At 37.6% G+C, this 17,784-nt stretch overlaps 1 protein-coding gene across 2 annotated transcripts; it reads right to left on the reverse strand.

Annotated features, from left to right (window-relative positions):
• Positions 1-4,752: 4,752 nt before the first annotated feature.
• On the reverse strand, positions 4,753-15,335 carry LOC104448025 (MADS-box protein SVP). Of its 2 annotated transcripts, none has more exons than XM_010061796.3 (9): positions 15,066-15,335; positions 14,532-14,734; positions 6,967-7,066; positions 6,767-6,828; positions 6,577-6,676; positions 6,440-6,481; positions 5,872-5,913; positions 5,615-5,772; positions 4,753-5,016 (listed from the first exon to the last, which is right to left on the reverse strand). In XM_010061796.3, the coding sequence occupies exons 2-9, from the start codon at positions 14,711-14,713 to the stop codon at positions 5,004-5,006; spliced, it is 699 nt and encodes a 232-aa protein (XP_010060098.1). In that variant the 5' UTR covers positions 14,714-14,734; positions 15,066-15,335; the 3' UTR covers positions 4,753-5,003. The 2 variants fall into 2 exon arrangements, with proteins under 2 accessions (XP_010060098.1, XP_010060099.1); XM_010061797.3 differs by having other exon boundaries at positions 4,767-5,016; positions 6,988-7,066.
• Positions 15,336-17,784: the final 2,449 nt, after the last annotated feature.

Raw genomic sequence — 17,784 nt, forward strand, 5'->3', positions numbered from 1 at the left:
TTAGGGCATGCATGATAATCATTATATTTCTCTATTTTCCTATTCTCTATCATTAGGAAAATGTTTGAAATAGAAATTCATTTGGTAATGCAATTTCATTTTTCTATTTTCGGGACATTTAAATTTGAAACAAAAATGAGAAGTAGAAAGATTTTACTTTTCTATTTCGAGAACAACAACAAAAATAAAACTTTTTCCATTGTTCTCCCTCACTACTTGTAGCCAATTCACTGCCCGTCGCCTATGGATATGCAATTTCTACATCAATGCTTTTAATTTAATTGATTAAGGATGTTTTATCTCACGAAAGAGTGAAGTATGATGAATGGAAAAGAGCATAGGATGGAGATATTTAAGAAGGCTTATCAAATACACATCTCTACTCAAAAACTTGTATAGAGAATAGAAATAGAAAAAATTATTTCTAGCTAGAAATTGTTTAGGGTTGATATAACAAAAAAACCCCAAAACTGATATAAATTTACCATAAATTAACTTTTTAGTCACAAAAAATCTCAAATCAGTATACTTTTGACAAATTTATATCAAATTAATACACTTGTGATAAATTTACCTTCTGTTAATTTTCGTTAAATTTTATTGTTAAATTTATAAGTTGGATAACATGTGACAGTTGACTGGTGCAGCGGCTTGAAATTTTACTTTCTATTTGTCACAGTTATATTATTTTGTGATTTTTTGTGACATTATTCCAATTTAATGGAATGAATATTTATCACAAATGTATTAATTTGGGGTTTTTGGCTTGTCACAAGTATACCGATTTAAGATTTTTTGTGGTCATTTGGAATATATTTGTCATGGATTTACCGGTTTAAGGTTTTTCGTGATAAAAAAAATTAATTTGAAGTAAATTTGACAAGTGTACCAATTTGTGGTTTTTTTTTTTTTTGTGGTAGTAGCCCTAATTGTTATTATTCACACCCAAATCAATTAGAAAATCTATTTCATGATGACCCCATGTTGAGAATTTTTAGTCTTCCTTTTTCTTTTCTTTTTTAATTACGATTTAGGTTCTATTTGTTTCACAGAAAAGAAATGATTAGAAAAATATTTTCTTTAAAACATCATTTGTATAACTTATAAAAATGAACGAATAAAAATAATTTTTATCATTCACAAAAATGTTTAGATATAATATATTGTCAATAATGAAAATTTTCTATCATTTGATTATTTTAAACAATATAAACAATTATTTTCAAATAAATATGTTTCAAATCATTCATTTTCAAGACATAACTATTCACTTGATGGTGTTCAAGTTTACTAGTTACCACGCTTCAGCAATTAAATTGTGGCCATGTGGATGAGAAAATTAGGCCCCGCATGGTAATGTTTCCGTTCCTTTTCTCGTTCCTGAACAAAAACAAAAAAGTGTTTCGTCCTAGAACGGTTTTTGAACAAAAGAACGCGTTTGGTAACGTTTGTTCTTTAATAAAAAATGAATAGAAACACGTTTGGTAAATTTTATTTTTTTGTTTCTTTTAATTTTTTAAACATTTTTATTTTATTTTTCATTTTTCTTTTTTTCTTTTTCGGTCGGTCACCGGCCTCGCCATGGCCGGGCGAGCTGAGCTCACCCGGCCTCGCCATGGTTGGGCGAGCTCGAGGCTCGCCGACGCCGCGAGGTCGCCGACCTCGACGGCCGGTCGCCGGCCATGGCCGAGGCCGGCGACCGGCGAAAGAAAAAAGAAGAAAAAAAAGAAGAAGAAAAGAAGAAGAAAAAGAGAAGAGAGAGAAGAAATTTTTTGTTCTTTTTTGGCTTCGAAGAAGTGTTTCTTTTCTCCAGAAACAACTTTTTTGTGTTTATTTTTTTGCTCCAATTTTGTTCCTGGAACAAAAAAAAAAAGAACAAAAACGCAACCAAACGCCAGCAGCTTTATTCTTTTTTTTGTTCCCCTAACAAAATCCGTACAGAAGTGTTCTGAAACGTTTTTGGGCGTTTCCATGCACGCCTAATAATAGACAAAAAAAAATAACAGGGTAAATTTTTCAGTCCACGAGAAGTTAATGAAACTAATTTAAGGAACATGGAAGACGGAGACGGATTTTAGAATTCCAATGTACGAATGGAAGATTTCGAATTCAGGTACATTCCAAAACAAGTTTCAAATTATCCGCGCCAGTTTAAAATCTAAGTCCACATACACAGTCAACATCCTCTCCTAGTAAAACATATCGTTTAGATCATTTGATCAGTTTGGCTTCTAGCGAAGAGTTTGGACCGTTCGACGAAAGTGTGAATGAGATTTTATCATGTACGTACCATTAAACAAAGGAAACGTTGACCTAGTACTATGGTGTTAAAAAGAGACAATAGTGTAAATATTCTGCGAACTTTGATCTAATGTATAACGTGATCTTTGAACTTTATTCGAACATGCAATCAATAGTCCCTAAACTTTTGATATATATTCAATCTAATCCTTGAATGTTTTTATATAGTTTATGGATTAAATTGAACACAAATTAAAAGTTTAGGGACTATAAAAAAAAACATATTTAAAATTTACGGACAACATTACATATTTGGTCAATGTTCAAAAATCATTTGTCATTTTCCCTCTTGAAAAAGCGATCATAAACAAACGACAAAGATCATATCTGTTGCTTCTCCTTTTTTCTCTTCATTACATGAGAAATCAATTGCGGTGGAGTTTTTTATTTTATTTCAAACAACCATCACACCTACCTAAATCAAAAATCAAACACTGCTCTTGAAGGATTGAACTTCCAAGGTACATCAAGATACTCAGCGGTAAACCTTAAGTTCACTTCTTTAAGATCGAAAGCCAATTCCGCAAGTAAGAAAGAATCTCTCAAAGCTCCCATGTTCCTCGTCTCCAAATTGACCGCCTGCAAAATCTTTGAGAGTGGGAATCAGATTCACGAACAAATATCTAACAACAACATGCATTGTCTGAAAATGAATGCTGACCACAGGAGGGAGCTTAATAACCTCGGCTCTAAGTAAAGCAAGCTAGCAACTGCATCAGAGGCCTGAAAAGTGACTAGATATGATCTCCCTCCAGGCCATAGCCTGAACTTTCTAATTCTGCTGAGTGAGTCCTCTAGTAGAATCACCTTAAGCCCTATCTCTCTCCTTGCACTGTAAGCCAGCAAGGAACGGTTCACTATAAATATTCGGAGAGCTAGCCAATAAATGGAGGAACAATGCATCACCATCTTTATGTCTCGAGACATCTCGGTCTGAAGCCAAGACAAAGCTAAGCCAACAAACATCATGTCGTCCGACAAATATCATTTTCTTAAAACCAAAGGAATGAATTTATGCAATGCTGAAGAATTAAGCAGAGCCGTGGAAAGATAGGAGCTCAGACAGGTTCTTTGACAAACAAATATTATCGTGACATCCCAAAACCCATTTGAAGACGATTACCGTGATGCAGAAAATGAAGAAAGTAGATCATGTCGCAAAACACAAACATGATGAATCGACCACCAGCAACAGCATCAACCGGACCAGATCATATTCAAAGCTCTGATGGTATTGCAATTTTCTTCAAGAATGTGCATCTTGTCGGACCAACTCCACTACGATCATTTAGAAAAGCCCCCACCTGGTGTAAAAATTAGGGTAATCTGCCAGCAGGAAGAAATGGTGTAGCTGAAGCAAATCAAGTTAATCAAACAACAAAGGAAATTTAAGCCTATACCTCCTCACGAAACATATGTGATAGTATAGCAGACTCTTGTCAAGGAACAGCATACCATAAGTATGCAAGCAGACAGTGGGAATGTCCACATAGTAAGACATTAAATTTAGAAAATAATGAACGAAGCACTGACATTCACATGAATAGGCCCTTCAAGGAAAAATGTTTCCAGGAATTCTTTCTGGATACCTAGAATAAGCCTAAAAGAAGAACCTCGATGGAATCAAAACAACAGAAAATGTTCAGGTTTACTCCATAACCTTCCTGTTTAGCAGCCCAAATCAATCAGAAACTCACAAGCTCTAAGAAATGGAAGGTAACATAATTAGCTTCAAATAGGAATCACCACCAAACATTTCGCGTTGGCACCTCCTCATGAGAAGAGAGTGCGAGCACAACATTGAAATCGAAAAAAAAAAAAAAAAAGTCGATAACAGATCACCCCAGACAAACATCTGCTTGAGATGAACTATATTGATGCATCCAAATGAAATGACTAACTTACCAAGCCAAAAGACATTGAGCTTCAAATCGCTCATTCACATATCAACCTGCCATTGACTTGTTGGCACGTCCTTGAATAGGGCAAGCGAGACAATAAAAAATGGTGGGAAACAGGAGATTTGCCGCCCTTTCTGATTTCTCGCCTTGAGAGCTCGAGATTGGCATATGCAGTATGAGGCATCATCCTTGCTGTCCGGAGTTTCAACTCAGAGAGAGAAGTTTGAAGGGATCTACAACTCAGGTCTCGCATCTACAACTCAGGTCAGATTCAAATCAAACACAACCCAAGAATTGACTATTTGAACGGATAGAGTACAAGGCAATGACCACGGATGGAGCAATGGAAGCTTGAGAGAGAGAGAGAGAGAGAGCGTGCTTTTCCAAAAACATTGTAGGCTTCGACCATAATCAAAGCTGCAGATTATCAACAACTGCAGTCATTACTTTGACATGGAACTGCACTTTGCAAGATCGCAGCCACATATGACGTCTGTCCTTTGGGGTTTTCGGAAGGTGCATGGAAAAGCCAAGTTTGCTATGGCATACATCGATGCTTGATAATATTTAAATTTCTCCAAAAGGTGGAGCCAACTATATAGTAATATATATTCACTAAACATTTATCACTCATGTTAAAGCATACATACAACATATCAAAGCTTCTGGGAATGGAAAAATAGTTACAGGCACTATTATACATCCGTCGAGATAACCATTAACGACTACACATTGAAGGTTCTTGTAATTATAAGAAACTGAGATCCCTTTGAATCATCAGTTACTCTCCAAGTTAAGCTTTCAGAAAGGAAGCCTGCAAGAAAATTACAAGCCAATTACAAGCCAAATATAAGCATTTAGAGTAACTGCTTATAATTGCAAAATGATTGCTCAACATATCAACAATGTGCATCGTTTCATCCCTGGGGAAGAGATTATGTCTTTGACGTTTACTTGATATAACTTTTAACTTGATTAATGGCATTAGATTGATGTGAAATAGATATAAATCTAGAGTGCAAAAGCAATGACTAGCTTGCAGTGAATTGAAGACGACTCACTTTTTAAACTGTTGAATGCAATGTATGTGGGAGTCATTATACGTAGCTAGGGTTTGCTTGAGCCCATCCTGTTGCTCGCACTAGTTTTAGCAGTTCGGTCCACAAAGTCAACATCTAACGCCTACTTTTGTAGAGTGCATAAAGACCTGACCGAATCACAAATCTCTATCTGCTAAATCTGTTAATCCACCTCTCTTTCAATTCCTAACTCGATGACTGGAGAAGTACCTACTGCCGTGCATACTCCCATCATGAATTTGAACCAGTTAATTTCAGAAATAAAAATAATATCTTAAGCATCAAATTAGGTGACGTCAATCAAGATGAAGTACAAGGAGAGCAGCGTTCTACCCAAGTTTGAGGGATGTATCAGAGCCATCATCTTCCAAAGGAGGGCCGGAATTGCAGCTGCACACATTGGTAGCAGACTCGGATGACACCCCTTCCTCCGGAAGTGCAACATCTGGCTCCGTGACAATATGCCGCTTTCCTTTGGTCAATGTAGTCATCTGAAACATAACCAAGATTGATCAGCCGATTCCTTTTTCCAAATGTCTACAGTCGAATATATGAAGTAAAATAATAAACCCAGAACAAGAATGACTAACTGTCTGCTTTAACATCTTGTTTTCTTCAATCAACTCTGCTCCCTGCATTCATCAAAATGGCAAAAAGATAGAAGTACTTTACAATAGTTAAAGCGACCAAACTGTCGGGAAGATCATGCATAGATATCAGCACCATGAAAGGGCTTGCACCATATAAGTAATTTAATATTTTCCTGCACTTGTATCACGTCTGGTACCAAAATAATTCAGTTTGTTATTTTGTCAATCAAAGCATACTGAATAATTGATGGATATAACTTGTCATACCAGAGCTATCACAGCAGTTGTTGGTTAGTCGATACAAATAAGTGTTAAGAGTTGAAACGGTTGCCTTCTTGAAAATATTAGGATTTGCCAAATATGCTGGTAAGCCTAGCAATGTCGTGTGTTGATCTTGTGTTGAAATTTTATTAGCCCCATACTTTGACATAAGCATCTTCATCAGACACAATGATTTCATATGCATGGCCTCAAAATCAGTTCTTCAAAATAACTTCCTCAATCTGTATATACTGAGTTAAAAATCAGATGAGGCTGCAACCCAAAATCACTTGATGCACAAACTGACCTTTGTCTCTAGATCAGTGATCTCAGTCCTAATTCGTTCTTCCTGTAAAAAATAGATAAAACAACTCCAGCTATCCTCTCATGATCAACTTAATGGAGTTAAAAAGGAGTGAAAAAGCAACAATGACATCGCAAAACCTTGGTCACCAGCACACGGTTAAGTCCAGCTTCAAGCATCTTCTCCAATTGCTGCAGCTCCTCTATATTCAGTCCTTGAAGATCCTCACCCCTCAACTGCCTGTTACAATGCAGAAGCCAGAGATCCACAATTGGAATGCCAACAAGCATCAAGACAAGTTTTTCGTGTAGGCCAATTAAAAATGTGTACCTGAGTCGATGGCTCTTTTCTGCCACTTCCTTGCTTAACCTCATGTTATTGCTATGCTCCAGCTATAAATTAACACCAATTTAACCAAAATCACACATTTTATGATGGTTAACTCAGAAAATGTAAATGCAATTGCTTGGACTTTAAAGGTAAACCACAAGACACCATTCGGTTGTCAATCAGAAAATAGAAATTGGTACCTCAGATCTGAGAGAGAGTACCTGCAGCTCGAGAGAAGGTTGGTCCATATTCTCAAGATTATTGTGGTGGAGGGTGTACCTCTCAAGAGTGTCCTTCATGCTTTAGACATAAATGGGAATAATAGGCATCACTCCTTTAGTCATAATCAACACTAGGATTACGCATATGTAACTAACATTTCCAGAAAGAATAGCATGTCATGACATGCTAAGAAGATTAATATCTAGTTTCTTTGAACCTCCAAGTATACTTCAGAAAAGAACGCACATTCAAAACCAAGCAAGATTAGTCACAAAGCTACATGAAATTTAAACCAACAATTATTCCGAACTTTGAAGGGCCTCCTCAACACACTTATCCTATCGAGTAATGCTAAGTTTGCAAGAGACAGATCTGCACAACTATGACAGTATGCAATCTGGTAGATTTTAAGTTTGTATTTAGTTAATTGGGTCAAATTCAACACTCGAGCAAAGTTTGCCACATCGCTCAATACATTACTTTGTAACCCAGTCAGTCGTTATTCTACCCTATTTGGAGGAGCACTCACTCAAAATGGACATGCTCAGTTCAGGACATAAATCAGAACAAATGGCTGGACATAGTACTGATGTCTCGTTTAAGTTAACAACAAATATACATGATATGGAAGAGCTTTTCCATAAAAAAATTGCTAAAAAACGAGTATCATCGATCCTCTGTGGGATTTTAATCCTTTGTGAAAAAGGTGTCAGGTCAATTAACTTAGGGTTCTTCTGGAGACCAAGTGTGGCTGATGGGCATGATTTGGTCAACATTGGCTCTATAGAGGTCTTTCTCAAACAGAGAATACAATTGTAAATTTACTAACGTGCAGACCTCATCTGTGACTGAGCATAAATGAAACTAAATAAAAGGAGCAACTAATCATCTGCCACACTACGTGAGAATTCTCAGAGTGGAACTTATTCACTAAAACTCAGGGCATCGTCGCTAGCACGATACTTGGAGGTGAAACATGTTTTAGGATCAACTAAAACTTCTGACACGTGTGCTTGTGGACCAGGAGCATAATTCACATTCAATATTCAAAGGTACGTAGAATTAGCATAATCAGAATTATGGCGGAGCAATCACAATTTGTATCACAGCATGAAATAAAACTCATATTTATCCTTTCGACAAAGTTAAGCTGTTGGAAAAAATAGTAGCGGGGAGCCATCCGGTGTTAAACTGATTACTTAATATAAAGGCGATCCAAGCTGTAGGCCATTAACTCATAACTTAAGCTGTTGGCCATTAACTCATAACTTAAGCTGTTGAAACGGATCAGCAACCATGAATCTGTCGCATGCATAACATCATGAATGCAACAATTGTAGAGGACTAACAATGACAAAATATTTGAGAAACAAAACTCTGATCAATCATATCAACCTACTTAAGAAACGCTATACAGAACAATTCTCAAGGACCAATTGCTCTACTAGTGTGACACCTCTTGACTAATGTTGGTAGCCTATCAAAATAACTGTGATCATATGCATACACCAAGGTCTTCTCAAAGTAGCATTTCTATAAGTGTAGTTCACATAGACTCCAAATTCACGACAAGCAACCAATCTTCATGTTGGTCGATCTAATTGGTTTGATAGAGATCACACAACTATGACGAAGCTTGCAAGTGGCGATATACAAATAAGGGTTGCTAGATTTGGTATTGGCAATATCATGGCTTAGATCATTCTTTAATCTTCCACTGAGGAGGTGTTATAATTTTTATGAGAAGCTTTTGCCCGTGATCATTCTTTAATTTCTTCCTTCCACCCATGCTGGACAAAAACAAACGTCAGTTTCCAGGACAAGTATACTTATGCAAATTCACTATCTGTGTATGTCTATCCTTTGATCCTTGTCTATAACCGTAAAGTTGGCGGTCAAGGCAACTTCTACCACCAACGAACGTTTTTATAATCTCCTCGTTTTTATGATGATTGAAACGTGATAGCACTAATTAGATGCATCCTCAATGAAACAGCACTGAGTTTCGCTGTACCATGCCCATACCTATGCATTGATATGTACATTTTGTTTTCTTATACCTCCAGTTCAACACTCCAAGATTCCACAAAAAAGAATCTTATCCCCGACAACCCGATTAGCTAATTCAGACAGTCCATTGAGGTCAATGACGAATGAATCATAGCAACTAGACTGCTGCTTAGACAGCTATCTTGAGCTATCTTCTTAAGGCTATGCTTCTATCAATTTTTTTGAGCTAGTTCATTCACAACAAAGGGGAATCACGCAACTTCTTTCTGCTAGTCCTAACTTTAATCGCACAAACCCTAATGAGCACCTCCAGATTGTTGCCCGTACTTGTGTTATCTCCAGTCTTACAATGGGCAAGGGAGTTCACTGAAGCTTACATTATATTGATGATATCCTGAAGTCATATTTGAAAGGAATTGAAGTTAGGCAGTATCATTATTTGGAAAGATAGTCTTTATTATACAGGGAATTTATGCATGAGAAAACACATTTCTCCTTGCAATTTGTTTATTACAGTTGAAGCCCGATTTGGGAGTCACGAAGTTGGCCAGAGCATTAACCGGAAAATTGACCTGCACAATGGATTCCCGGTTAAGGCATCTGGATTTTATTCTTGGTATGGCCTTCCGATACTTAAGTTAGTTTTTTTAGGAGAGAGAGCTTGCAGAGCTGTGACGAATATGAAGTGACCAGCCTTTACATATGTGTTTAGATCGCTGTTTATAGGTACCTCTTTTAGTGGTTTACTAGGTGTTGCTTAATATGGACCAATGCATGTCCAGTCTTTCTAATACCATCAGCCACACTTTAAAAGATCAAGAAATTTTTTTAAGCAGACTTATAAGTCAATATATGAATGTAGTGAAAGTTTCCCCGTGCTTCTAAGCATTAAGAAAATTAAAAAAAATTGTGAACACCATTTTTTTAAGGAAAAAAATAAAGAAATAAGAGTCAATGTAGCCACATGTATTTCTCACTTTTTGATTCATGTGGCACATCTATATCCCATGACTAATTTAAGTTATCGGATACCTCAATGTAGCTGATAAATTAATTTTTTAACTATAGATATTTATGGGTTCGAACCCAAGTTCGAAATTCAAATGGCCAGTTTTCCAGAAGTAGAAAAGGGCGAAACTTCTCTATTTTTAAAGGACATAATCTCAAATTTATTACATGTTCAAGAGACCACTGCTATTTTAATTTATCTGGAAAAAAGAAAAAAGAAAAAAATAGAGTGTGACATCTTCAGCTCTATTCTCTAGTGTCTTAGCAGAAGGTCCATTCTATATATGCGCAAAATTTAGATTATCATTTTTATGTTTCACTTCAAAGATGTAAACACATTTAAACACAAACTCTGTGGCTGTATTGATGTCCTTTGGTCGTACAATGTCAACTTTTCTTAGTCCAACTATGCATCCAAAGATTCTTATAACATAAATTATGCTCTTTCTTCGAGTTTAAATTATAGGAGTATTTTATCTTCATAAAAAAGCGTATACTGTGCAAATATTACCTTTGTGGCACTGCGTGTTATCTAGACATTTTTTAACACTTTTAGCAGAAGGTCCAAGATTGGCGTTCTTTCTTTCTCTCTACAAGGTTCACTATCTTTTTTCCTTCTTGACAAATGCTCAAAACCTCATCCTACACAAACCATGGAGAATTCTGCTATGTAAAGAGTAGAAACTATTGAATAAAGACCAAGACATTTGAGCCCATCTTTCTTCCTCATCTCCGTTCTCCTTCTTGTGCAATCTCTCCATTTTCCTAATACCTATCTAGTTTCACCTTTCATTCCGATACACACTTCCCCTTTGCAATTTAATCTTTCTAATATGTGCTCATGAGCATAGACGAACATGTGACTCATCACTTAAGCGTATGAATTAATAATATAATGGGAGGCAAATAGTTAGATGGATACAAGATTTAATACTTAAATACTTCAACCAATAGAGGTTAGGAGGAGTTCCAAAGAAGTTAGATTAAGTCTAAAACTCTACAGGATGAGTGGGATAGAATTGAGAGGAATGATCTTAAGGATTTGAGAGTACTAGAAAGTGCTTTAACCTCTTCATGAATGAAAAAGCCTTCCAACTCTTCTATCAAGCACTAGATCATTTTAGTTGGTGAACAATCATACATATCTCGAGTGACTATGTCCAATCTTAATGTGTATTCAGTTGGCCATTTATAGAGTAAGGGACTTATCTAGATCACTATGTTCTCATAAACGTTATAGAAGTTATATATTATGTAGCCATTGCCTATTAGATCTCCTGAAGTGATATCTAGACTTCAATTGTGCTAGACTTTTCTAACAAAGGGTATCAAAGCTGGATTGCTCCAGAAGATATAAAAGCAAGCTTCATTCTAGGATAAGATCATAAGGGAAGGGTCAACAAAGATTTAGCACCAGAAGTGGCTGAACAAGTACTAGGTGAGATATCATTAAGTTTTGGCTTTTGTCCACGAAAAGAGAAAGCTGTGTTAGAGAAAGAAGTCACCCTGAGTTTGTCAAAAGTCAATGTTGTCAAGAGGTAACAAGGGAAACAAGAAAATAAGCGCAGCAAGGAGGACAAAAAATTTGAAGATGCCACTGAGAAGCTATTTATTGGTTGAACATAAACCAGCTTGCTGCAGAAGATTGAGTTTGAGGACAAAATGAAAGACCCTTGAGACAACCTACAAACTCAACTTGCCCAGACATACTCGGATGTTTGTCTTGACATGGTTTAGAAAACGCTAGGACCAAGGACAGCGACCGGTAAAATTAAATTTAAAGGGGTATGCACAAGAGAAAACTCAATCAGTTAAACATGCAACAGAGACCATGTCCTTGCATTGCACTTCTTCTTGGATGATTGTATGCATATGATGAAAGAATACTTGCAGTTAAGCATGCAACAGACGCCATGTCATTGCATTGCACTCTTTCTTATATGATTGTATCCATATGATTGTATGCATATGATAAGACATATGTATCCCACGTAAGCCGAATGAGTTCTTTGTGCGCGAGTGTGTCAATATATGGCACTAGATCACGCAACAGACATGTATTTCTTTTGCTACAAGAGAGAGTATATTATGAACAAGCTTCGATTGGCGAATTAAAAAAAGCAGAAAACCTTGTCTTGGATGCTATAGTTTACAAGCTACTTAAATAGTTTTACCATACTTTCATTAAAACTTTAGTAGTCCAAGCACTACTTTTAGTGAAAATAGGCCCCGAGTCATTTATAGTCTCGAGTAGACGGATTTTGTATGGATCCTCAAGAGTTGAAGTATCATTCATAAGAGGTTAGAAAGAAGTTGGGCTGCAGTTCTTAGTACTGATAGCAGTTTCAAAAGTTTTAGGGTGATGGAAATCAGTGGCTTTACGCACCCTTTGTGAACCCAAAGAGTTCGATTTCTATTCCTCCAGCATTAACCTCATTAGTTTTCTGTGTTTTTTTCCCTCCTTTTTAGGTATGTATTAAGCCCTCAGTAGGCGGACCTTCTATGCTTAGAAATCCCCAACATTAAGCTTTCAATATTGCACATTTGAATAATCATTTTAATACACAAGTCGATTTAGCTTTGGTGAAACCTACGCTTTGGATATTGAGAAGCTAAAGGAAAGGACAACGAGGTGGTGATGGTCAAGTACTCAGCAATGCGCCCAAAGTGGACAAGCTAAAGCATTATTGTAGGGTCTTCCCAAGTATCTTTTCAAGGTTACACACCAGAAGATATCACTTAAGAAAGGACTACCCTCGGCGCCTGGGGGACTTTCCCATCATCAGTGGCGCGTCATTGGTGAGGTCATGGTTAAGCTTTAGGATTGGCAATATTCGACAAGATCAATTTTCATAACACGCACTTAAGTGTGTTCGGATCAAGATTAAACACATTCTGACAAAAACGGATTGCACCTTTTTAACCCATTTATAAACGAATATTAGACTTGCCTCATGTGGGTTGACCTATTTTTAACCAGGTCGACATATTTAGACAAGTTCAACTATATTGACTAACATGTTATTAATGTTGATATGATCGATTCAAATCCGTTTAGACACACTTATACATGTTTGAAAACATTTTTAGAAGTTTATATGTGAGGGTTCATGTCTCAAACATTATAAACATGCCATGTAACTCACTTAATAAACATGTAATGTTATGATATCAGGGTCGTGCCACGATTACTTAACATGTCATATATTTGAGTTTGATGTAAACTCCAGACCATATGATGATAACCCAAAATAAACACACGGATTGCCACCCATGCAGACCCTAGGATCATCCATGACCTCATTATATAGGCCAGCAAGAGCAACAGCAATACTGAGCTCTCTTCTACAGGACCATAATTAGGCCATGATTAAGGTAAGATTTCTCTCTCCGTCCTTTGTCCAGCTTTCCTGGATGAAATAAGTTTATCTCTGAAAGTGAGACAGAAAATGAAGGAAACGCTTCACTTTTTTTTTTTTTTTTTTAGATACACACGCACCTCTAGGTGACTGGAGCTAGATCTTTTTCCCCTTCTTGTTCAGTGGGTATATTCTTACTGTGTGTTGTATGCCCCCACATAAGATACCATGTGGTTGTGATTTTTCAAGACCTAGGACCCCGTCTCCTCACATCTCAAAAGCGATCTATGAAATCATTCGGTCCGATGAAATGATAACTCAAAGTTCCTCCAAAACTTTCCAGTGTACAAATACGTGTGTGTACTCGCTTATATGGTCGTGTGTATGAATGTATGTATTAGTGACACCCGTCATGGGAGGATTTAAGTTACATTATCACGCCACCGGATCGAAGGAAAAATCCTTCCAGAGTGAGAGACAAAGTACTCTTCAACGGTTTCCTGGGTTTATACACTGAAAGACTGGTTTAGCAACGAGTGGCTGAAATCAATCACAACCCTAATTAAGCGTGTGTGGGTCGATGAAGAAGAAGAAAAAGAAGAAGACGAGGCCAGAAAACCAGAATACCAAAGTGGGTAACTTTGACGACTCAGCGAGAAAGAGATAAGCCAAATTTTCGGGAAAAAAAACTGTAGAATCTACACCCTAGAGATCTATCAGCATTAGTAAGACAAATAAGTGAGACAAGATCGCATCCTCGTATGGCATCATTCCTTTGAGGAGAAGCGAAATAGTTAAAATACATATATTTGAGGTACATATTTTATTAGCCGGTATATTATACGAGGTGTGGGAGAGACGCATGCATCACCGCTGACACTTCAGCCCGAGAGGAGATCTTAGCTCTTGATTCTTTCGGTTTTTAGTACTCTCATGATTTGCCTCCTGATTTTATTTCATAGTCATCGTGATTCATGAGCGTCCTCTCTCTCTCTCTCTCTCTCTCAAGCACACGCACAGGATACGCTTAGACAAACGAGGAAAGACACACAAACACTCAACCTTTGACGGTCAAAATGTCAAGTGAAGAAGTCAAAATAGAGAGAGAAACCAGAAGGAACGACAAAGAAAAGGGAAAGGAAAGGACAGTAACACAGATCACATACCTGGAGCTGGAGTACTCAAAGAGCTTGCCGGTAGCCGAGAAAATGACGACAGCGACCTCGGCATCGCACAGGACCGACAGCTCTCCGGCTTTCTTGAAAAGCCCTCGTCTCCTCTTAGAAAACGTCACCTGCCTCGCCGTCACATTGTCTATCTTCTTGATCTTGATCTTCTCTCTCGCCATATTCCTTGTCCTCCTTCTTCACTGTAAACCCAAGAGCGAGAAAAAGAAGGAAACTTTATCAAGAGCCGAACCATGAAAACCACACATTGTCTCGACGTACACTGAACATAAATAGGAAAATTGTACAGAATAGTAATGGCAAGTGGGGATTGATTCTGTGTGGAGGAGATCTTGCAGAAACACAAACCCTAGACCAAAAAGAGAAGTAACCAGAAAAGGAAAACCAGATCCATTTCCAAAAACAACCCAGAAAACCCACCAAACAGTGACGAGCCTCAAAAGAGAAAGCAAACCAAACTGCAAGATGAGGAAACACAGCTGGGGTTTTTCCCTAGTCTGGCTTATTTTTTACCTTGCTTGCAGACGCGGCCTCAGGTGATGACCGATCAAAAGCCACGCACAGACACCCGTCCGAGAAAGAACTGAGAGAGAGAGAGAGAGCGAGAGCCAGGAGAGGGGAGGGGGGGACAGGTAAGAAAGAGAAAGGGAGGAGAAAGGATGGGGCTTCCCTTTATAGCTAAACAGGGCTTCTTTTTATTATCACCAGTTTTTCAACATTTTGCCTAAAAAAGCAAGGAAATATCTGCGCCGTTGGAGGGCTTCAAGGAGGCGATATGGAATGTGCATCCAAGCCTCTCCCTACTCCTACACTAGGGCGAGTCACTTTCTGTTGTCTCTCTCTCTCTCCCTCTCTTTTCTGGTCTCCATTTTCTTTTATGTTCTTTTCTTGCAAACCCCAAAAAAGAAAGAAGGGGAAAATACTGTTCCTTCCTGACAGTGAAGGGGGGTTAAGGTTTATATCTCCGATTATTAAACTTCAATAGGGTTTCAGGTTTCGTTTCTTTTTATGTACACAGTTCAGGAGTCCAGGCTTCCGTACATGTGGAGCCATACCTTCCCATCACATTCGCAGTAGGGCGATGATTATCCCTTCTCTCGCTCTCTCTCTCTCTCTCTCTGGCTCGTGATATTTGCTAGTGATGTCTTGGCCAACCCCGTCTCCCCAGTCGCCTTCTCCTCGTCAATTCACCGCGGTATTTTTCGAGCCTGAGCGAGCGATCTCCACTGGATTCTCCATTTTCTTAGGGAAAAGTTAGAATCCACTGTGTACCGCCCTAATAACTGATTAGGTAGGCAATTAATGTAGTTGTCCTGAATGTAACTCCTTGGCTGGCCACGTCAGCATGTGCAGAACTTTACCATGTCATTGCGCATCTGAGAGTGCTTGATCGTAAGCATTTCACCACGCCATGCCGTATGAATATGGGATTTATAGTATATTATTACCTTAATATATGAATTTAAAATTTTAACACGATTAACAATAATTTCACATAAATGATCATTGACTATATTTTCAATATTATCTTAAACTCAAGTCCAATTTACACAAGGGAGGATAATAGTTTAAATATTTTGGTTGAACTTTCTAAGGTGAGCACGATATTTTATTTTCTTCTACATGATAAATCACAATTTCTCATTTGGAAAGCCCTCTTAAAATTATTCATGAGATTTTCATCTAAGATAGTACGTACTGATTATCATCAATTTCTGGAGGCCATGCATACAGAGATTTTCTGTAGATAAGAATGCCACCTCAGGGCCTACTTTGTCTTATTTTTATTGGTTCGTATCGTATCAAGGTAATCGTTATTGGGATTTATTAACTTTTATTCTTATAGTAATTTTAGCTCCAATAGCTTTTCTTTTTAGTACGATAAATCTTCATCTCCCAATCTCTTCCGTGAACACTTCACTGTCGCCATGAGCCCATGACCAGATAACTACCCGGAACTCTAAAAACCTAGATTTAGATTAAAGCGAGCCCTGATAAAGTTCGGGGATGTAGCTAGCAAGAAGTTTTTTCATCGATTCTCTTCAAGGTGAAACCTTTGCTTTTTAGGTCGTTTTCGATGCTTAAAAACTTAAGTATGTTGAGAATCTTGCCTACTGGGAGCTGATTATGGGGTGTTTCCTTCAAGGGGGTTAGAGCAAAGGAAGAACTTTCACAGGGCATCTTTGCCTGAAGTTTGCCTGATCACCATGCTTGCTCGTGAAAGATTCTGTGAGATTTGACAAGCGAAAACAGAGAGGAGAAAAGAAGTGGAAAGAGAAACGAGCATGAACTGTATATTCTGCGTTAGCTTCACGACATCCATGATAGGAATAGGTGAATATTCGGGGTACCTGTGAATAGAGCTCGTCTAATTACCAATTTTAGCGCTGGTTTGTATGACAGAAGTAGGCCGTAAAGGCCAAGTATAACAAGTTTATTTGATTTTTAGCTTCTAAATTGCGTAGTTGGTGGATATTAACTTAGCAAGATTGAACGACAGATCCTATAACTTTTGCAATGCAGCCCCGAATTATCCTAATTATCAATGCATAGAATTCTTTAAAGTAGTCGATCTTCTAGCACTTCCCTACAGATTTGACCATGCGTATGTAATTAAGAGGTGAATTTATGCCATTTGTATGCTTAACGATACCACGAGAGTCATGTCGTTGCAGCCTTGCATGCGCGAAGCACGGTAAATAAACGATTTTTCTAAGGGGAGAAAGAATCCATCTTGCTAAGAAATCCTGTCATAATTATTACCGGTTCATTTGCATGATATAGTTCTAAACATGTAGCGTGCTTTAAAAGGTGGAAGCACACAGCATAAATCCAAATACCTCTGAATCAGTTGAACTCACCCTTACTTTGGATACCCTTTAGCATCAACAGGTTCATCTCTAGAGATGAACGCCCTGGAGACACCCTTAAGCTGGTCCCATCTGACTTTTAATAAATTAATTACTTTTTTCAAAATTTGAAAAGAGTCACGAGTGTTTTTTTATTTAGCAAAGATAAAATGAGTAGTGCGTCTGTTTCAATGGTAGAAGTTTCTGCAAATCAATTTTTCATGCTTTCAAATTTTTTTTTTTCGCTGATAATGGTTAATCAATGAAAAAAACATTTACGGTCAAATAAAATGCTTACATTTAAAATTAGGAAAACGATCTAAAAAAAGGAGATAATTTTCCCAGGCATAACTTGTATCTCAATAGACACTCACTTCTTCACC

The sequence above is a fragment of the Eucalyptus grandis genome, chromosome 6 (assembly GCF_016545825.1).
Source record: "Eucalyptus grandis isolate ANBG69807.140 chromosome 6, ASM1654582v1, whole genome shotgun sequence".
NCBI classification, from domain to species: Eukaryota; Viridiplantae; Streptophyta; class Magnoliopsida; order Myrtales; family Myrtaceae; genus Eucalyptus; species Eucalyptus grandis.